Source organism: Solanum stenotomum, chromosome 8, assembly GCF_019186545.1.
Source record: "Solanum stenotomum isolate F172 chromosome 8, ASM1918654v1, whole genome shotgun sequence".
NCBI lineage: Eukaryota > Viridiplantae > Streptophyta > Magnoliopsida > Solanales > Solanaceae > Solanum > Solanum stenotomum.
Window position 1 is genome coordinate 33,326,010 of NC_064289.1, and position 24,085 is coordinate 33,350,094.

The 24,085-nt window shown below is 39.8% G+C and overlaps 1 protein-coding gene across 1 annotated transcript; it reads left to right on the forward strand.

Annotated features, from left to right (window-relative positions):
* The first annotated feature begins 3,732 nt into the window (after positions 1-3,732).
* On the forward strand, positions 3,733-6,345 carry LOC125873724 (uncharacterized). The gene has a single exon (XM_049554593.1). The coding sequence runs from the start codon at positions 3,733-3,735 to the stop codon at positions 6,343-6,345; it is 2,613 nt and encodes an 870-aa protein (XP_049410550.1).
* The last annotated feature ends 17,740 nt before the right edge of the window (positions 6,346-24,085 follow it).

A 24,085-nucleotide genomic window follows, 5' to 3' on the forward strand; every position in this document is an offset into this window, starting at 1 on the left:
TCCCCTCGAGTAATCAAAACCCTTTCTCAGAATCTCACTGGTTTCGCAAATCAAAACAGAGTTTACATTTACATATTTAAAAAATGGTTTTCCTAATATTTTCCTTTAAATTTAGGTGGCGACTCTAAAACAAAACAATTTTTTTTTTTGAAATCAGAGTGTCAGTCATATTATGTTGTGAACTATTTCGGCCAGTTCGAAATAAGGGTGCGACAGCGTGGCGACTCTGCTGGGGACATACTTAGGTTTTAACCTTAAAAAAACTCAAATTAGGAGCAATATTTGTGATTACGTGTTTATCTTTCAGCTTGTTATTGATATATTGCTTTGACTGAAAGGTCACAAGTGAAATCCAAGCTTCTGTTCCTTATTTGTTTTAAGACACTACTTGTTACTGCTTTCCCTACATTGTCAGTTGCACATTTCTATCGAGTCTTGGCCGTACACTCACACACTGTACACGCGAGGGGTGTTCCTGCACTCCTCCGAAACTCTCTTTGGATTCCTTAGTTTCAGAGTTGGTGCAGTTAAGATAGTACACCTTCTCGCAATTATTCAATCCCACTCTCAATCATCTAGGAACATAATCTTACTCTTAGAATAGGTCATGTTGCATAGCCTTAGGCAAGATAGTATACGGTATTGTCGTTGCATTTAGGAAGCCACCCAAATGTCAATGAGTTTCTTCTTTGAAACTCGAGACATAAACTTTGTGTGAAATTGATATAAATTATCCAAACTTAAACACTTAACAGATTTGGAGCAAATAAACTCATTATACCCTTTACCCTTTCTTTCAGATGCAAATCAACCAAAACCTTCCTAATATCAGGATGATGACTGAGGTCCCCCGAACTTTGAAAGAGTGGTGGGGAAACATTCGAGTGGCCTACGAAAATGAGATTATGCTACACTTAGGGTCGTTAACTTATCTGCTGAATGTGGAGGCAAACAAGTCACTCATTACTCTAATGATTGAATTTTGGCAACCAACAACGGTGACCTTTCAGTTCACAGATTTTGAAATCACACCAACATTGGAAGATAAGTCAAATTGCTGACTTACCGTTGGCTGGAAGAGTACCTTTGGCCCCGCGCACTACGTCAGGAATCAATTTTCTCCAGTCTTTGGGTTTGAGGGTAGGCCAATGTTTGCGAAGAGTTGATGAAGGATAGGTTAAATTGGATTATCTGTTTAAAAGGTTCGGTCGTCGAGATAGCTATGATAGGTTCCATCAAGAATTCTTCATCTCCAGGGTTGATTGGGAAAGACTCCGGGCTATTGTCTTCGTGACGGCCTTTTTGGGTATTACGATTTTCTCAAAGAAAAAGGGGTGTGTCGACATCAACTTACTACCTATGATCATCTTCATGTTTAGGGGACCTATTAGAGTGACCATCTTACCCATGATCTTGGCAGAAATATTTCGATCATTATCCCTCTACTCTAGAGGATATGATCACTTTAAGGGAAGTAACTTGTTGCTGCAGATTTGGGTGTTGGAACACTTTTATCAAAGACATGCAGAAAATGGCGTTGAAGCATACTTACGCAACAAAATCAGAAGCCATGCAATGGGATTGAGCATGTGGGATGCCCCAAATGATGAAGATGGTTGGCGCCTTTTCTTGACCCACGTCACAGGGAATCACATTCAATGGCGACTACCGTGGGTCCATGGCCGAGCTTTGTTGAGAACTAACCAGGACTATTTCATTGAGTTGATTGGGTTGGAGGGCTTCCAGCCCTACGCACCTTTAAGAGTCCTCCGGCAGTTTGGGATTACCCAAGGCGTTCCTCTATGGTCAAATATGGCATTGATTGAGGTCAATTATGAAGGAAGAATTCCGATCGAAAGGATCGCTGCTTTGGTACAAGGATGGTGCGGTATTCTTGACTCAGACATGGGGGTTGAATCATGGTGCACGCCTGAATATTATACATGGTTTATGATAGGAGGAATTCTCGCTAGGCCTAGCTATGAGGGAATATTAGGGTTCACAGACACTCAAAGGTCAAATCGAATTGGCATGGAGCTATTAAACCTCATGCACATCACTACGACCATGTATCAGCAGGTGACCCCACGGTCTATCGACCATCTCATACAGGCAGTTGATGATGAACTAAATGAAGAGATGGAGGAAGACCCAGAAGAGGATCCTAGAGAGCCAACTGAGGAGATGGAAGAGGATCCAGAAGAATACTCAGAGTATGACTCTAATTTGTATGACCCTATAGATGGAGGAGTGATGCATATAGAGGATGAACATGTTCCAACAGTAGAAGACGCTCACTCAGAATATGGTTCCATAGGGTTTGATGAAAGGGAAGATTCAAACAACTGGGAATGGAAAATCGACGAATCTCCAGAGTATCACCCGGGTCCTTACTATGATGTAGACGATGATGATGATGATGATACTCCAACCTGGCCGTAGATCATCTTTCTTCTTTGAATTCCCTCATAAGCTTTTTAAATTGCCATGTGGCCTATCCCTCTTGTACGCCTTATGGCCACCCCTGTACTTTCATTTCTTCGGCTTCTGACCGCCTACGTCGTTGTAATAGCCAAACCGTAATCAATGAAGTTATGTTTGCTCCAAATCTAAAATGTGTTTAAATGGATCATTTATTATCAAACTAATTGCAACGTAGGCCTACCTCAGGTAAAAAGAGGTTATATGTTAGGACGCACTTTGAATGTCGCCAAATTGGCGTATATATGTGTTACATCTACTTATTTGTTACAACTTTCAATATTTCCCAAACTAACATAGTTTTATTTTTCTTTGTTTTCCTTTCTTTATTTATCCCCAAAAGTACGTTGATTTGTGTCGACTTGCAAACTGGCTGACTCACGATACAACCTTCGATCATAGAGAAAGATGACTGATAAAGACGATTTCAACGTTGCTGCAAACATAATGATACCTATTGAGAACCCCGAAGGTTCTCGAAATATGATGGACAACCAAAATAAAGAGAAAATGGCTCACATGGAGCAAGAACTCGAGTTCTTGAGGGAAGAATTACGCCAAGCGCGAGACTTGGCCAAACTATCGGCTACCATTTTTCCTACTTTCAAGACGCCTATCTACTTCGCAAAAGCTGACTTGCCAAATCAGCCAGAACAAACTCAACGCGCTCCTACTCACGGTCAAATACCACTAGCTTCTCCAACCGTAGTCAGGACCGTTCCCGACCTTTCCAACCACGACCCTACCATACCTACAATGCAGCAGATACTTAGGGCACATGTCGCCGCTCCCTATGAGCCACATGTTCCACCCGTATATGCCGATGGGGCTCGTACCTTCACTATGCCAGCTGTGGTTAATGCCCCATACGAGGTCGATCAATATGAAGAAATGGAGAAAGATGCTCAGTTGAAAGAAGACGCGTCGATAAATGCCTAGCTTCAACGTTTGAGAAAAGCATTGAAAAGCTTACAAGTCACTAGAGGGACAGAGAGTCTGGATTATGATGACTTGTGCATCCATCCAGACATTGACATNGATGGGGCTCCTACCTTCACTATGCCAGTTGTGGTTAATGCCCCATACGAGGTCGATCAATATGAAGAAATGGAGAAAGATGCTTAGTTGAAAGAAGACGCGTCGATAAATGCCCAGCTTCAACGTTTGAGAAAAGCATTGAAAAGCTTACAAGTCACTAGAGGGACAGAGAGTCTGGATTATGATGACTTGTGCATCCATCCAGACATTGACATGCCGGTAGGGTACAAACCACCGAAGTTTGACATGTTCGATGGAAAGAGTGACCCTCACGCACATTTAAGGGCATACTGTGACAAGTTAGTTGGTGTAGGGAGAAATGAGAAGTTGAGGATGAAGTTGTTCATTCGGAGTCTGTCTGGAGAAGCATTAACCTGGTATACCCGCCAAGACCCTCGCAAATGGCATGACTGGCAGGAAATGGCTGAGGACTTCATGACTCGTTTCAGATTCAATACTGAAATTACTGCTGACAGATTCTCATTGGCCAATATACAGAAGAAGCCATCTGAGAATTTCCAGGAATATGCACGACGTTGGAGAAATGAGGCCGCGAGGGTGCAACCACCACTAGATGAGAGTGAGCTCTCGAAGTACTTTGTTCGAGCTCAAGAAGGTATCTACTTTGACAAGATGATGTCAATGATGGGTCAGAAGTTTGCAGAATTGGTCAAGATGGGAGACTTTATAGAGGAGGTTGTTAAATCTGGAAAGATTCAGTCTATGGTCGCATTGCAAGCTGCAAGTACGGCTATACAATCAGGTTCCATTGGCAGCATCAAAAAGAAAAGGGAGGATGTTTCAGCTGTCACTTACCAACCAGGAGGACCATCTCACCGATACCCCAATAATCCCCAAATCGCTGTGCATACTTCATACGTTCTAGTGTATAATACCCAACCACACTATAAACCACCCCGAGCACCAGCATACCAAAACCCTCCAAGACCATATGTCCCTGTCCAAGCACCAATTTACCAAAATAGACCAGCATATGCACGGAGACCACGTCCAAATCCTGAAGCTAGAAATGCTCGCGCTTACACACCGATTGCTGAGCCCTATGCTCAATTGTTTGAGAGATTGAGGACAGCGGGAGTGCTGCAACCAGTTGAAGGAAAACTTCCTGACCCAATCCCTTGTAATTTTGATGGGAACAAGAGATGTGCTTATCACTCGGGAGTCCAGGGACACGACACAGAAGATTGTTATGGTTTGAAGAACCAGATCGAGTCTTTGATTAGGAGAGGAGTAATCAAATGCACTCCGGCACCTCCCGATGTGAACAACAATCCCTTGCCAAACCATGAGAATCGGGAAGTCAACATGGTTACTCTGGATGACGAATATGGGACCCCCGACTATCCATACATAGATGAAGCGGATGCCATGACGTCTTCGACGCAACTTGTTATCACTGTTAGACTAAGGGAACCTCTGACTGTCCAAACATATCTCCCAAGAGTTGTAGTGACCACTCTAATTGCTAAGAAGCTTGAGTATGACACCAAAGCAGTCCCTTGGGACTATCGAGCAAGTGCCAAGGGCAAGATGATCGATACTGCCATGGCTCAAGGGATGACTAGGTCAGGGAGGTGCTATGCCCCAGAAGACCTAAATCAAAGAGTTATCGAAAAAGAACAGAATCCAAAGAAGAATATTACTGATGCTGAAGCCGCAGAGTTTTGGAAGAAGATGCAGTCTAAAGACTATTCGGTTGAAGAACAGTTGAAGAAGACGCCAGCCCACATATCCATTTGGTCTTTGCTTATGAGTTTTGAAGCTCATAGGAATGCTTTGATGGAGGTGTTAAGCGGAGTGATAAATCCAAAAGAGACCACCAGTGAAACCTTAGCTGCAACAATTGGAAGAATAGTGGAAGTTAACAAGATTTCTTTCCATAATGATGAGTTGCCCGCAGAAGGGGCTGGGCACAACAAAGCGCTTCACATCGCAGTCAAATGTTGTAATAAGATTGTGACTCGAGTTTTAATTGATGGTGGTTCTGGATACAACATCTGTCCTTTCACCACTCTAAAGGATTTAGGTGTTATTATGGGAGAGATAAGGGAAAGTCGTGTGAAAGTCAGAGCCTTTGATGGAGCGCAAAGAAGTGTCATCGGAGAGATCTATCTCACATTACAGGTGGGGCCGGCTGAATTCCCTATTATATTTCAAGTGATGGATGTATCATCCAACTACAACCTGTTGTTGGGAAGACCATGGGTTCACATGGCAAGAGCGGTTCCTTCCACTCTTCATCAATGTGTAAAGTTTGAGTGGGGTCATATAGAAGTTACCATCCACGGAGAACTCAGTCACCCCGTTCAATCTGTTAATTCTATCCCAGTCACTGACGAGTTAGACGGAGCTACTTTTCACACTTTGGAAATCATGCAAGCTATAAGGGTCAATGAGGGAGCAGAGCCCGAAGATACTAAGTTGTCAAGTGCAGCGAAAATGGTTGCGTCAGAAATGTTGAAGTATGGATATCAGCCAAAGAGTGGACTTGGACCCAAGTCCAACGGTATAGTTGAGCCAATCCAGCTGAAGCGTCAGAGAGGCACCAACGGACTAGGATATGAGTTTGCCTCGGGAAGAGATTGTCACGGGTCAAGCGATACAATCTTTGTACCAGAACAAACTTTGACTCCAGATCAAGCTGGCGTTGATGACATCGTAGAAGGAATAGGCAATTTGTTCGTGGCCATGGCTGGAGAAGAGGAAGGGATAAATCTTAACAAGTTGACCATCCGTGAGGCCGAACTTGGAGAAATCTTGCAGAATTGGACCACCAGCCCCTCCCTGTTTCAACCAGAGTCCTAGTAGTGTGGAAAAGTAGTCTTAATTTTAAAAAATTCGCATGGTCAAATTGAGGCTTGAATCATGCCCAATCTTTTGTTGTTTGCCTCTTCTAAAAGCTAGAATGCTTTGAAATAAAAGTCTTTATTTTTTTTAAAAAAAAAAAAATCTCGTTATTTTAAATATCTATTTATTTTTACTTACCTTTTGCACTTTTCAGCACTCATATTAATAAAAGTCCTCGTTCAACGGTTATGACATGTAATAAATCCATCGAGCAAGATGAAAATGATGAACAAGATCACGAAGAGTATGATGAAAGCATGATGCCTGAAAACCTGCCACACGAGGTTGAGCAGGTTGAAAGTCAGAAGAAACCCAATATGGATGAGACAGAGGTTGTCAACTTAGGAGATGAGGAAATCGTGAAGGAGACGCGGATCAGTATACATTTAGAGGCTGAAAGAAAGCAAGAGTTAGTAGAATTGCTTAAGCAGTATGTTGACGTATTTGCTTGGTCTTATGATGACATGCCAGGATTAAGCATCGATATTGTCTCGCACAAATTACCAACTGATCCAACTTGTCTACCTGTTAAGCAAAAGACAAGAAAATTCAAGCCAGATTTGAGCTTAAGGATCAAGGAGGAGGTAACTAAGCAAATTGAGGCGAACATTGTAAGGGTCACAAATTACCCCACATGGTTAGCCAATATTGTGCCTGTGCCAAAAAGGGATGGAAAAATCAGAATATGTGTGGACTATCGAGATCTCCACAGGGCCAGTCCTAAGAATGATTTCCCTCTTCCAAACATTCATATACTCATCGATAATTGTGTAAAACATGAGTTGCAATCATTTGTCGATTGCTTTGCGAGGTATCACCAAATCCTGATGGATGAAGATGATGCAGAGAAAACAGCATTTATCACTCCATGGGGAGTGTATTGCTACAGAGTAATGCCATTTGGTCTCAAAAATGCTGGTGCAACCTACATGAGGGCCATGACTACCCTTTTTCACGATATGATCCACAAGGAAATTAAAGTGTACGTGGATGATGTCGTTATCAAATCCAAAAGAAGTTCAGACCACCTGGATGACTTACGATAGTTCTTTGAGAGGTTGTGTAAGTATAATTTGAAGTTGAATCCAACAAAGTGTGCATTTGGGGTACCCGCGGGAAAACTATTGGGATTCATCGTTAGCAGGAAAGGCATAGAGTTGGATCCGTCAAAGATAAAGGCAATCCAAGAGCTACCTCCACCCAAGACCAGGAAAGACGTGATGAGTTTCTTGGGAAGACTGAATTACATCAGTCGGTTCATAGCTCAATCTACAGTGATCTGTGAACCCATATTCAAGTTACTGAAGAAGGTCGCTGCCACAAAATGGACAGAGGAATGCCAAAGGGCTTTCGATAGAATCAAAGAATACTTGTCCAACCCACCAGTATTGGTCCCACCAGAGCCTAGAAAGCCTTTGTTATTGTATTTATCTGTCATGGATAATGCATTTGGATGTGTATTGGGGCAGTATGATGAGACAGGTAGAAGAGAGCAAGCTATTTACTATTTGAGCAAGAAGTTCACACCATACGAGGCAAGATACACGTTGTTGGAACGAACATGTTGCGCTTTGACTTAGATTGCGCAAAAATTTAGGCATTACCTGTCTGCATACACCACGTACTTGATCTCAAGAATGGATCCACTAAAGTACATCTTTCAGAAGCCCATGCCTACGGGTAAACTGGCGAAATGGCAAATTTTGTTGAGTGAGTTTGATATTGTGTATGTGACACAGAAGGCTATCAAAGGACAAGCCCTGGCTGATCACCTCGCAGAAAACCCGGTGGACCAGGATTACAAGCCACTCACGATCTACTTCCCTGATGAAGAGGTTTTGTTTGTAGGAGAAGACATATCAGAGTCATATGATGGATGGAGAATGTTCTTTGATGGAGCATCAAACTCTATTGGAATTGGAATCGGAGCAGTCCTAATTTCGGAAACAGGTCAATATTACCCGATCTTAGCCAAGATCAGGTTCTATTGTACCAACAACATGGCGGAATATAAAGCGTATATTCTTGGACTCAGGATGGCCATCGACATGAACATCAAAGAACTCTTGGTGATAGGAGATTCCGACTTATTGGTTCACCAGGTGCAAGGAAAATGGACCACTAAGAATGTCAAGATCCTGCCTTATCTGCATTACATTAAAGAGTTAAGTAGGAGATTCACAAGGATTGAGTTCAAGCATGTCCCTCGAGCTCAAAATGAGTTTGCCGATGCTTTGGCAACACTGTCCTCAATGGTTCAACACCCAGACAAGAATTACATCGACCCTATCGATATAGAGATACATGATCAACATGCATACTGTTTTCATGTAGATGAGGAACTGGATGGAAAACCCTGGTACTATGACATCAGAAGATTGATAGAAGCACAGGAATATCCTGAAAATTCCACAAGCAACCAAAAAAGGACTTTGAGGAGGATGGCCAATCATTTCTTCCTTAATGGAGAAATCCTGTATAGGAGAACTTCAGATTTAGGATTACTGAGGTGCGTTGACGCCGCAGAAGCGACAAGGCTTTTGGAAGAAATACATGCAAGAACATGTGGACCTCACATGAATGGGTTCACTCTGGGAAAGAAGATTCTGAGAGCCGGATATTTTTGAATGACCATGGAGAGAGATAGCATTCGGTATGTGCAAAAGTGTCATCAGTATCAAGTGCATGGAGATTTTATACGGGTTCCACCGAATGAGCTCAATGTGATAGGTTCCCCTTGGCCATTTGCCGCTTGGGGCATGGATGTTATTGGACCCATAGAGCCTCCCGCGTCAAATGGACATCGTTTCATCCTGGTGGCTATCGATTATTTCACGAAATGGGTCGAAGCTTCGACATACAAGGCAGTGACTAAGAAGGTAGTGGCAGACTTTGTTCACAATAGCATAGTTTGTCGGTTTGGAATTCCGGAATCAATCATAACAGACAATGCAGCCAACCTCAACAGCGATCTTATGAAAGAAACTTGTGAAAGGTTCAAGATTGCTCATCGAAATTCCACAGTTTACCGGCCACAGATGAATGGAGAAGTTGAGGCTGCAAATAAGAATATCAAGAAGATTTTAAGGAAGATAGTAGACAGTCATAGGCAATGGCATGAGAAGCTACCATATGCTTTGCTCGGTTATCGCACCACAATCAGAACATCAACTGGGGCAACTCCTTATATGTTGGTTTATGGTTCAGAAGCAGTAATACCTGCTAAAGTGGAAATACCGTCTTTAAGGATTATCCAAGAGGTTGGTCTCGACGATGCATAATGGATACGTAGCAGGCATGAGCAGTTGATGCTCATCGATAAAAAGAGAATGGACGCGGTTTGTCATGGCCAACTCTATTAGAACAGAATGACCAAAGCCTTCAACAAGAAAGTCAGACCTCGACAGTTCGCACCGGGGCAGTTAGTACTGAAGAAGATCTTTCCTCACCAAGGAGAAGCCAAAGGGAAATTTGCACCAAATTGGCAAGGACCCTACATAGTTCATAGAGTGCTCTCAGGAGGAGCGGTAATCTTAGCAGAAATGGACGGTAGAGTAAGCACAAAGCCAATCAATTCAGACGCCATCAAGAAATACTACATTTGAAGACCTCAAGATTAGCGTTTATTTTGTGTACTTTTGCATTTTTCAATGTAACAGAACTACGTCTAGACCTGACTTCCCACGGTGGGGTACGTAGGCAACCAACATCGGATCCGGTCTCTCTTAGAAAACCCAAAATCATCATTTCTATGTATTTAGAACTACGCTCGACCTGAATTCCCTCGGTGGGATACGTAGGCAATCCTTGTCGGATTCGGTCCCTTTGTATTTTTCACTTTCCTATTGTAATTTGAACTACGTCCTGACCTGATTCCGCTTGGATACGTAGGCAGCCTAAGTCAGGCCCGGTCATTGCATTTCATATTTTTCACTTTTCCCTTGTATTCGAACTACGTTACGACCTGATTCCACTTGGATACGTAGGCAGCTTGAGTCAAGCTCGGTCATTGCATTACATACTTCTACTTCTCCCTTTTTGTGTTCGAACTACGTTACGATCTGATTTCTATCTTGGGGATACGTAGGCAGCCTGAGTCAGGCTCGATCGATGCATTGCATAATTTTTTATTTTTTTATTTTATTTTATTTTTCTTCTTTACTTACCCTTAGGAAACACTCCCTCATAGTTAGCGTAACCTCAGAATGTTGAAGAACATTGATCATCGCAGTGTTTGCAAAAGAGCTAGAAAGCTTCATCAGGAGGGTAAAAGCTACAGGAGGACTATGTTGGATATAGTCAACAAAATGGAAAGCTCAATGGACTTCGGAACATGTCATAATCTAAAAACGCTGGAGAATTACAATCTATATATATATATATACACACACACACCTAATATACGTAGTATATTTATTTTTGGAAAAACAAGCTTATTATCTTCAATAATATTTTTCTACTCATCCACCTACCAAGTCTCTAGGTTAAGAAACTATGTGCGGTACTGAGGAGGTGTCGAAGGATTCTAGTGACGAGGCTTCAGTCCACAAGTCGATGCAAATCAACACCCCCTCCCAAACTAAAATTTTCTTTGAGTGCAGGAACATAGGAATCAAGAAAATAACATCAAGTATTGGGGCATGACTAGACACGCCATTCGACTTCTCACAATCATGAGCCAAAATACTCTTTCCCTACTTTATTTCTCCGAAGTACTTCAACATGCATGTTATGTCTTAGAATATTTCATTTAAATTTTTGCAGGTACGCTCAAGATCCGAATCAAGTGCTGAAGAAAAGAGGATCCTCATAGGAAAATAAGATAGTTAGCCTTCTTTCAAAATAACTCCACCAACTGGAGCTTGTAATCTAACCTCATCAACAACTCCGCCAATCGGAGGTTGTACATAGGAAACATCGTCAAACTCCGCTACCCGGAGGCTGTACATAGCAAACATCGTCAAACTCCGCCACCCGGAGGTTGTACATAGTAAACATCGTCAAACTCCGCCACCCGAAGGTTGTACATAGCAAACATTGATAGAACTTCGTCAATCGGAGACCACATCGTAGTGACATCAGTGAAGCTCCATCGATCGGGGGCAAGCACGCATAGAAACATTGTCACACGCCGACAATTAAATTTACATTACAATCTTTATACAGCCGGATACAGGCTTTTACATTACAACAGCCCCGCCAGTCGGAGGCCTTACATTACAAGTTTTACACAGCCGGATACAGGCTTTTACATTACAACAGCCCCGCCAGTCGAGGGCCTTTACATTACAAGCTTTACACAGTCGGATACAGTCTTTTACATTACAACAGCCCCGCCAGCCGGAGGCTTTACATTACAAGCTTTACACAGCCAGATGCAGGCTTTTACATTACAACAGCCCCGCCAGTCGAGGGCCTCTACATTACAAGTTACTTTACCTACATCACACTTACAACACAAAAAGAAACATCAACAGTCGTTTGAACATCCACACTCCACTCTTTACATTACTATTTCAATTTATAATATTTTGAACCGCAACAGGTACTTTTCACCCTTTTATATGTTTTGCAGGATAGTACGCTACAACGTGGAACTATTTCTAAGCAGCGATTGAGGTATTGCTTGGCGATGAATAACAAACTCACAAGCTAGAGTCAAGACTAGCACTCCGACTCCAATCCCACCATCATCCATACTTCTAATTCAAGCACATCTACTCTTTAGAGTGCCAATGCTCTTTCTTCTCTATCTTTCAGCTCGTAAAGCAATGTAGGAATCATGACAGCTACCCACAAAAAAAAAAAAAGACAGGATACAATTTTGGAGGGATGCGAGACACATTTCATAGAATCCTGTTTATGAATGTGTTGTACACCACATTTATTAATCAAAAGGCTACAAAGTGGACGTATTCCGAAAGGATTGCTATCATTTAAAATCCGTCTATCGTTAATATTGCATTATCCTTATCAAACTTCATCCAAATACCAGTGTCAACCATATATTAGACACCAGGTAAATTTTGATGACCTTCTAGAATTTACCATAATCCTTAGTCTAGAACTACAATCGGTCTTATTTGCGCTTTCTTCTAGGTAACTCGATTCTGAGCACGGTCGTACCAACCCCGTTCATGCTAAAATTATCCCTTTCTTTTTCAACCTTAAGTGACACCAATGTCATCGTAAATTTGATACTGGGGCAAATTTTGAGGGTCTCTCAAAATTTTATCATAATGCCACTTCAAACTACATCGGCGTAATTCTCATGAAACCTGAGATATGTAGGCTACTTAGAGACCAGAGTTCGGTTGAATTCCATCACAATCACGCGAACCAATTATACAACAAGGTCATTTCTTTTAAGTGCATCCTTTCCATAACCTTGCAAACATATTTCCTCCGGTCGAGACAAAATAGGCCTGTACGTCAACTTGTTTGTCTAGAGACTGTTACATCATCTCTGTTCAAACAGGGGCAACTGTTGACACCCAATTTTGGCTCTCCCTTTTTCTTAAGATTAATTTCTCTATGATTTTTAGTCTTGACTATTTTTTTTAATATGTATAAATAAATTTGGCACCAGTAATAGATTTGAAGACATTTTATTTCTCTAATTAAAAATACATATATACTCAAATTATTAAATAATAATTTATAATATTAATATAACAAATCCCTACTAATTTACAACTCCAAACAATCTTTCCTACGTTGTCGGTTATAGTTGTGGGATCTACAATAGCACGTATGAAAAAATATTTAAGTTGCGATATATATTTATATAAGTTTAAATATTTTTTCCTATCATTCATTCTAACAAAATGTTAGTATATTAACTTTTCTTTCAAAATCTAAATAGTTTTTGCTACACCATTATTTGAAGTTTCCCTTTCGTTTAGTAGCGGGCTATTGCTACAAGTATTTCGAAAAGTATAATATATATAATATATGTAAATGCACATTTTTAGGAAATTAAGCAAGACAAAAAAAAGGGGGATTGTTAAATTAATTAAGTGAAAAATTGTTTAAAGAATAGTATTATTTTAACCTATTTATTTATTTATTTCTTACCTAAACTAATTAAATACAACCCAACATACCCTATGTCTCTCTGGCTCATTAACGACAAAACTAGAGAACTTGATGAAACTCGCCGGATTTTGCTTCGGACCAACAGTTCGGCGGCGATGTCGCCTTCTCAATCACATACACGTCGCCTTTTTCCCTTTTCCATGGATCTGCAAATCCCTGAAAAGCTTTTCCTTTACTGTTCGCCTGGGAAAAGAGGAGAAAACTCGATAATCACCGGATCGAAGCTCATACCCTTGGGTTTGAGCCGCCAACGTCTCCATCCCCATCGTATCAATCTGAAAAAGTGAATTTGGATTATCAAGAATTCAAATTTCTGAAGCTTAAAGCTTTTCTTGTGAACCATTTGAGCCTCAAAAATCGGCTATAAAAGGGACCCTTAGGTTTCCCATTCGAAAAGAAAAAAAAGGGATTAAGGAGAGAATAGATATCAGAAAGCATTTAGCATTCCATTGCTCCCTCTTTGTTCTCATCTCCATCTGCCTTAATCAATTTTCTTTCTAATCTTCTCGGAATACTGTAAGTCGAAGAAGTTGGAGTTGGAGTCGTTAGCTTGGAACTCGACATCTGACAACCTCAATCGCTGCCCTACACAAGGTAAATCCTATCCTGACTTAGTTACAATAATCAATTCCATGAATTGTTGGTTGTATAGTTTAGGGATTGGATGCTTAAGCGATTAATAGATACGGAAGTGTGAAGTGAATGTGATTTCTAGTCTTTTTTTTTTTATTTCCATATTAGATCTTTTCTTAGAGTTTGCAACATATGATTAGTTTGAAATAAACTTTATGAGTGTTTGATGTTTTAAGTATGGAAGATATACATTAACTTGGTCCCAAAATCACGGTTGCCCTCTGTCTATAGTTGGTGGTGTAGTTGTATCAGCGTGTTCCTTTGGAATACAATGATATCTATATTTGTATCTCTGTTTAATCTTTTTTTTTTACAAGGTAATTTTCAGCCTACTACTTTTATTTTGATAAAATCATAATATTTGTAGTCTTAAGCTCGAGCTGGCAGCATCTATATATTTCGAAATTGTCACATGTTCTTTTAAGTATGGGATATAATCTTTTATAGCTAAATCGGGGGGCTGTTCTATTTTAAATTGTCATGAAAAATTGCAAAGCGAAAGCAGTTTCAAGTTCCTTGGTTCATTCACATTAAGTTTTGCGTAAAATGTTTATGACTTGTGATTTAAGTTGAGTTAAACTCTATAGAGTATGAGGTTTTAAGTAGGGATGGCTGCCATTTTTATGCTGTCTCTTGGGATGTTCTAACGTCGCAATGGTTGTTTAGCACTTTCATGCTCAGTTTTTTTGGTGTTTGCAAGATGCAAGCAGCCCTCACTTCCGAAAGTTCCATCATGTGTTTATTATCGTAATACCTGATTAGGATGTTGGCACACTTTTGTTACTGTCCTAACTATTTTCCGCGTCTGATCATATGTGTACAAGTGTTGGCTGCCTTTAATTTAACACAAAGATGCACTGAAAGGTCCTAAAGCTCGTGCAAACTTGGTTGTTTATCACAAAATTGTTGTAATTTTGTCTTGAAGGCTTAAGATGTAATTGGTTGTTTGTTGAGGTTCACTATTCCATTTGTTTTCATTATGTACATATGGAGATAATAACCTGAACATTTTTTATTAGTTTGAACACTCATTGCTAAGGTAAATAACTTCCCGAATAAATGCTATCAATTTTTATCCACTTAGTGTATAGACTAGCCTAAAAGGGATACTATTTTGAGATCTAAAATCAAGGTAAAAAGGGTTGCAGCCTTAATTTCAAGATAAACGATTTAGTAATTAGCTTACGAATATGATTTTCTTTACATTCTCCTCATGGTTCAAAGGATCTAGTCCTACTTGCAAATATGTTACCATCTGTTATCATCTCTTGATTTTTAGAGTATTTTTTTGAATTTTTCGAAACAATGGATATTCATGTGTACATATAAATAAATGGGTAGCGGACTATGTTTGCGAGTTTCTTTCTTTAAATGACTCTCTTCTTGGTTCCTCTTTTGATACATGATTAAGCTACCTTAAACTTTTTTAAAAAAAAAAAACTAATTTGCAACAACATGGTAGATAGTTAAACTTTAGAGTTTAATCTATGTGTTTAGCCATGAGTTCATGGTTTAAGATATGGTTTTAGCTAAGTACTCGCCTATTCAAACCATATATAATTATTTGTACCCTTTAATCTCTCCAAGTCTGTACCTTATTTGTTTACCAAAATGTGAACTGATTGTATTGAAAAGAATCATTATGTGCAATGAATACCTATGTTAAATTTGAGTACAATTTCTTATGATAAATATATATTTCCATTAATATTATTTGAGTCTGCTCACTGCTTTAGACATTGTTTGATCACTTAGATTGCAATCTAATCTTTTATCTCTTTTATTCCATGTACACTCGGGAGCTGGAGTTCTATTTTGGAACTCGTTATTGACCGAAAATATTGGGTCAACAGCTATTAGGACTATCGTAGCGCTCAGGGTCTAAATCATCGGAAGCTTGTTCCTCCAATAGGAACTTATAGTATCTAGCTCCTTACCTTCCTCATTACTTTTTTATTCGTACTTACTTAACTAACTTTGTATTACTCCGAATATGTGTTTTGTGTAGCTTTTGATATAAAAATTGATATATTTATTTGGTCTAAAATAATCTAGAGTTCATTTTATTCGGTTGATCTCTAGTTCATCCGACACTTATCGACATAAAATAACGACTTGTTGTTTAACCATTTATTTAGACTCCTAAAGCAAAACTTTATATATATATATATATAAAAGGGGCTAATTTTGATGCAAGTATAAGTTTAAAATGTATGTATAGGTATATACGCCTCTTTAGGAATTAATTCAAAAATGGTTAGCTATAGCCTTGGTTTTTTTTTTTTTGTCATCTTAATTGGAATTTTAAAATAGGTAATAATTATAAACTAAGAAGTGTCGCAAGTAACTCAACCATTAAATTCATCTTTATTTAATTTGATATGACAATTTTTATTTTTATTTTTTAATTAATCTTTCTAATTTTTATATTTGAGATTTCAGATTTTTGAAAAGAAAAACGCAAGGTATATTTATTGTACACATGTTACAATTACAAGGTACATATATATTTCTATGTCATACGCTAAAAGGTACAAAATTCTATATTTTATACTTAGTTTTCTCTGTACATGACTTAGTATTTTGTTACCCTTTATATTATTTTTCTATTATCTACTATCTCTTTTACGAAGTTGCTTATTCATTTTTATAATTTATAAATCCCTATACTTTCATATACATATTATTTTACTACATATAATCTATTGTCAATTTTTCCAACATGTAAATATATAATGAATATTCATATGCTTTAAACAACCTATGTGTACATACCACGCTTAAGATCACAAACTTTATATAATATTTTAACATTTCGTATCGTTATTATTTGTTGTATTTGTTTATTTTTAGAAAACTCCATTTTATGTATTTCCATTTAAAAACATATTTTACACATACTACTACATATTTATACTCGATTATTATCTCATTTTATTTTATTTTCTTTCACGTCCTAATTCTATATATAAATAAAATGACAAAATTTTCATATCCTTTAAACTCAACATTTATTTTGGATATATTTATATAAGATACATCTATATTTTAACATATAAAATTATCATATACTTCAGTACATTTATTTATTACTATATGATAAACATACTACCATTAGTTTATTTAATAGACGTATATATATGTCGTAACTTGTATTTTACTCTTTTCTTAAATACAATAAATTTACTTATCATTGATTTTAAAACAAATAAATAAACACGTTTTCCTAATTATATTTTCTTAATTTGAGTTTAAGGACTATTTTTGGATAGGCTCTGAGGGGTGCTTAGCACCTCCCCTCGAGTAATCAAAACCCTTTCTCAGAATCTCACTGGTTTCGCAAATCAAAACAGAGTTTACATTTACATATTTAAAAAATGGTTTTCCTAATATTTTCCTTTAAATTTAGGTGGCGACTCTAAAACAAAACAATTTTTTTTTTTGAAATCAGAGTGTCAGCCATATTATGTTGTGAACTATTTCGGCCGGTTCGAAATAAGGGTGCGACAGCGGTGTACTTAGCCAACCATAGTATAACAGTCTCTCGCTGCTCAGCATTCCTCTGGAAAGCACCGCTCCGCACGATATCCCATCTGTAATCAAACTCCGCTGTGTTTAGTGACCAAGTGTGACCTGTGGTAGGCCCATAGAGAAAGAGGTTGATGGTAGCCTATGATATGTCTACCGGACAACCTCGGACCATAGTGGACGTGAGAAGATCTTGGGCTAAGGGCTTTGATTTCTTGGAGATCGACCCACGGTGAGTGGCAGAATAGAAGGCGTAGAACTCCCGCACAATCTTCTCGCTATACGTCCCTGGGTCTCGAGCCATCCAGTCACACTTGTGAAGGTTGAAAAGCCGGTGAATGTCGGGGATAGTGTGCAAGAGCTCGAAGCATGGGTAGACTCGGAGCCAGACGCAGACCCAGTAGCTTAACTGGAAGCAGCCCCAGTTGGTGACCCGATCAGTGTGTCCTCCTCATCAGACTGGGAGGCAGTGACTACGTTAGGAATCACTTTCCAAGGGTGCCTCTGGTGGCTCGGGGTGCAGTGGGAGAAGTCCTTGTGTTGGGAGGAACGTATGCTAGATCTTTTTGCGTGTCTGTGGCCTCATCGATTAACCTGAAGCTAGGAGTAACAGATTTTGACTTGCCCTGTTTTGAGTAGGTGACTAGTTTTTTGGGTGCCATTGTACCTGTGGAATCAATATTGGTGCCAAAAAATAAAGCTAAACAACTAAACAAAAAACTTTAGACTATAAACGAACAGTAATAAAGTCCTAAGAAAATTTCAGACAGAGGCTACAGTGGTCATCCACAGAGAGAACTTACGGTCCGTGGAATTCTTCTGTGGATCACCGAACCAACAATATTGGTCACAGATGGAAACCACAGATGTACAGAATGGTCCGTAGATTGATCTACAGACCGTAGTCCACCTCCGTGGTTTCACACTTGGTGAAATTTTCAAGAGCATCCACCCACGAACCCAATCTACGGTCCGTAGACGCGGTATCGTGCATGGGATTTGTGCCAGGTTTTAGCCATTCTTTATTTTCAAGTCCACATCTTAGACAATTTTCCACAATATCCTAGTCTACTCATGCATTTCAACATTGAATCATGCTAGTTTGTCATTCTCAGGATTCTGATTAATCATTTTAACAATTATTTAAGACAAACTTTGGATCCCTAATTCAAAACTTACATGTAGACTTATAATCACATACAACAAGGCAACACAATCAGTATCTATAGTTCCAAGGGTATTGTAACTTCCAATTTAATCATGCAATTTCATCTAACAGTTACCCAAGGTCAAGACCCGACTCCCGACTTTCTATATTCTATCTATGAACTGACATTCAAAGTAAGGGGAAAGTCTATTACCTTACAAACAACGTGAAGTGGGGTGATTTCGTGACAACACTAAGTTTTGCAAGATCAAAGAATCGCCTCTGCATTACTAACCCAACACCGGACCCTTTTTGTGAAATATGAAATGAGTTGTATTCGGAATGGAAAGGAATTGTGGGAATGATGAGGGAATGGAAAGGATGATTTTAAGAGGGAATTATGGCGTGATTTAGGGGAGTTGAGGGTGTTTGAAACGGTTGGAGAGTGAATAGAGGGAAGTGGAAATGATTTGAAATTAGGGGAGTTTTAAATAAGGTGGTCCGGGTCGAGTCTGACAGATTTAGGGTTTTGGACCCACGAGACCCCGTCCACGGTTCGTGGGTCGATCTACGGTCCGTAGGTTGGGACCGTAGATCACTCTTACACTTGGAAAAAATTTAGGAGCTTACCTGGGATCTACGGGCACCATCCACGGTCTGTGGATAGAACGACGGACCGTCGATGGGGTCCGTAGACCTCTGCACCAGACCATTTTCTACATATTTTTCATAGCGTACCTGCACATATAGCAACCATTAGGCTATTCTTTTTACATTTTCTGGACACCTTTTAGACACGGACCCTATGTTAATTCTTGCCAACACTAAAAAAACCTAAAACACCTATCTAAATTTGATACAGAGATGCAATTAAACAAACAAAATTACTAAATGGGAAACAGAAACCTATCGTTGGCTAGATTGTACATCTTGGGTTGCCTCCCAAGCAGTGCTTGATTTAACGTCACTGCACGACGCAAGTTTCTTGATTACTCAGACTTCATCAAGATTGTAGGCCTCAATCACTTCTTGCACACTTTCAGCATTTCCCAGATAGATCTTGATCCTTTGCCCGTTTACCATGAACCCTATTCCTTCACTATTTTCAAGCTCAACCGCTCCATGGGGGAGCACTTTTGTGAGAAAAAATGGCCCAGTCCATTTGGACTTGAGTTTGCCTGGGAACAAACACAACCTAGAATTGAATAGAAGCACAAGATCACCAACCACAAATTCTCGCTTTTCAATTCTTTGATCATGATACCGTTTCAGCCTCTCTTTGTACAAGGCTAAACTTTCATAAGCTTTTAGGTGAAACTCATCAAGCATATTCAAGTCATTCATTCTTTGATTCGACGCGGCACCCCAATCCAAATTTAGATTCTTCATTGCCCACATCGCCTTATGTTCTAGCTCTACCGGTAAATGACAAGACTTCCCATATACAAGTTGGTAAGGAGACATACCTATAGGGGGTCTTGTATGAAGTGCGATATGCCCATAGAGCATCATCAATCTTCCTTGACCAATCTGTTCTATTAGCATTCAAAGTCTTCGCTAAGGTCTGTTTTATTTCTCTGTTGGACACTTCAACTTGCCCACTATTCTGTGGATGGTAAGGAGTGACAGCATTGTGGTGGACACCATATTTCTCAAGTAGTGCCTTGAACAACTTATTACAAAAGTGAGAACCTCCATCTCTGATAATCGCCCTCGATGTACCGAATCTGGAGATGATGTTCTTTTTCAAGAATGCGGTGACACTTTTACCTTCATTGTTTGGGAGCGCAACTGCTTCCACCCACTTTGATACATAATCAACCGCAACAATAATATACTTCATCCTGTATGAGCTCACAAATGGACCCATAAAATCAATGCCCCATACATCAAACAACTCTATCACCAATATCGGATTCATAGAGAGCTCTTGCCTCTTTGAAATCCCTCCTTCTCTTTGGCAATGATCACAAAATTTGGCGAAATCATGAGCATCTTGGTGGATGGTAGCCCAGTAGTGCCTACACTACCAAATTTTATGCGCAATCCGAATACCACTATGATGCCCACCAACAGGTGATGAATGGCATGCTTCAAGTACACTCAGCATCTCAACCTCGAGCACACAACGACGAATAATCCCATCAGCACAACTACGATACAAGTAAGGTTCATCCTAAAAGAAATATCTTCACATCATGCATAAACTTTCTCCTTTGGTGAAAAGACAAGTCCAGGGGCACCAAATCGCTTGCCAAATAATTAGCAAAGTCTGCGAACCATGGAATCAAATCATGAGAAGCAGCCAATACATGTTCATCCAGAAAAGCATCATTAATTTCAGCCATATCTCCAAGCTTTAGCATAGCCTCTTCCTCTAATCTGGACAAGTGATCGGCAACTTGATTTTCTGTCCCCTTTCTATCATTTACCACAAAATCAAACTCTTGCAGCAACAATACCCATCTAATCAATCTTGGTTTTGCATCCTTTTTCGCCATCAAATACCTTAATGCAGAGTGGTCAGTATGCACTATGACCTTAGTTCCAAGTAAGTAGGATCAAAATTTCTCGAATGTGAAAACAACCGCAAGAAGTTCTTGTTCGGTCACAGTATAATTCTTCTGGGCCACATTTAGAGCTTTGCTAGCATAGTAAATAGGGTGAAGAATTTTCTCTTTCTTCTGTTCCAGTACCACACCAAGCGCCACTCCACTTGCATCACACATTACCTCAAACGGTTGTCCCCAATCAGGTGAAATAATGATAGGTGCAGTGACCAACTTCTCCTTCAACTCTCCAAATGCTCTCAGACAAGCCTCATCAAAGTCAAACTTATACTCCTTTCCGAGAAGTTTGCACAATGGATGTGCAATTTTTGAAAAGTCTTTTATGAATCTCCTATAGAACCTAGCATTCCCAAGAAAACTTCTAACACCTTTTACAGAAATAGGTGGCGGAAGCTTTTCTATTACCTCAACTTTAGCTCTATCAACCTCAATACCTTTTTTTGAAATTTGATGACCCAACACTATACCTTCTTTAACCATGAAATGACACTTCTCCCAATTCAGCACCAAGTTGCAGTCTTCACGCCTCTTAAGCACCTCGGCCAAATGATCTAGACAACGATCAAAAGAATCACCTACAACTAAAAAATCATCCATGAACACTTCAATAGTGTCCTCCATATCAGAAAATATCGACATCATACAGCGCTGGAAAGTTGCTGGAGCATTGCACAACCCAAATGGCATCCGTTTGAAAGCAAAAGTCCCATAAGGGCAAGTGAAGGTGGTCTTCTCTTGGTCTTTTGGAGCTATAGAAATTTGATTGTAGCCCAAATACCCATAGAGAAAATAATACCAACCCTTTCCTGCAAGTCTATCCAACATCTGGTCCATGAATGACATAGGAAAGTGGTCATTTTCTGTCCACGCATTCAACTTCTGGTAATCCATACAAACTCTCCATCCAGTCATAGGCCTCATTGGAACAAGCTCATTTCTTTCATTTGTCACCACAGTAATACCACCCTTTTTAGGCACACACTGCACAAGACACACCCAACTACTATCTGCAATGGGATAAAAACTCCCGCATCCAGCCACTTGATGATCTCTTTTTTAACGACCTCTTACATAGGTGGATTTAATCTTCTCTGGTGCTCGATACTGGGCTTATGATCTGGAATGAGTTGGATTTTGTGAGAGAAAATACCGGGAGGAATCTCAATGATATCCGCAATAGTCAACCCAATAGCTCGCTTGAACCTTTTTAACACAGTCACCAAGCACTCTACTTGTAACGAATTCAAATCTGCCGCATTAATCACCGGCAAAGTATTCTCTCTGCCCAAGTATACATACATCAAATGCGGTGGTAGAGCCTTAAGCTCCACTTTCAGTGCCTCCACAATAGATGGTCTTGCGGGTGGGGACTCGCGATTTTTCATGGCTAACTCATACTTCTTTGGTTTGGACCGATATTCACACCTATCGAGTGTGGCTACCAACTCCTCATATTCTTTAATACCATCACTATCGAAATTCATCATGATTGCTGCTAGTGGCTCAACACCTAATCGCTCTTCAATTTGCATTTTTGTCCCACTCTCCACTCTGTAGGTTATAGCAGATACTGTTTGGAGTTCACCACTCTGCTTCATGGACCTACAAATATTGACAGTTGCTTCTTCATTATTCAGTCTGGACTTCATCTGTCCCTTTTCCATATCAACCAATGCACGCCCTGTGGCAAGGAATGGTCTCCCAAGGATGATGGGAACCTCAAAATCAACCTCACGGTCAAGAATCACAAAATTTGCCGAAAAAATGAAAGATTCCACTTTCACTAGCACATCATGGAGTAAACCAATGGGTCTTTTCACAGTTCGATCGGCCATCTGTAACCGCATTGTAGTGGGCTCTGGGTCCCCTAGACCCAACTTCTTGTAAATAGACAATGGCATTAGGTTGATGCTAGCACCAAGATCACATAATGCCTTAGCAAAGTGTAACAGTCCGATAGTACATAGAATCGTGAAGGCACCAGGATCCTCCGTCTTTTGCACAAGAGACCTTGTGGCAATAGCGCTACAATGTTGCAATCTAGCATCATCTTCAAAACTCACAAACCTCTTCTTTGTTACTATATCTTTCATAAACTTTACATACCCAGGCATTTGTTCCAAAGCTTCTATCAACGGAACGTTGATGGAATGCTGCATCAACATAGTAATAAACCTGCGATATTTCCCATCTTCAGTCTTCTTCACTAATCTTTGTGGAAAAGGTGGTGGAGGTCTAGGTATGGGGACCACTTTATGAGATATCTCCATTTCTTTCTTTGTCGCATTCTCATACTTTTCTCTAACCTTTATCATATCATCTTCTTTTCTAATCTCAACTTCCACCATAGCCGGCATAGGTGGATCAATGGTTTGCTTACCCCCTCGAGTAGTAGCTGTCATGCAATGGCCGTCATTTTTTGGATTATGGATGGTGTTGCTAGGAAGAGTACCAGGTATACGTGGGTTCACTGTAGTAGACAACTGGGTCATCTGCTGCTCTAGATGCTTTATTGACACTGCATGGGCATTAACCTTTTGACCAATACCAGACAATTCGTTTCTCATCTTCTTCACATTCTCATCAGTTGCATCATATATTCAATACGCGCCATACTTCCTCCAGCTTCCCTAGTACCAGATTCCCAATTTTGAGAGGGAACATAAGGTCCAACTCAATCGTTTATGTTGCCATAGCTGTTTTGGTTGTAGTTGTTGTCGCG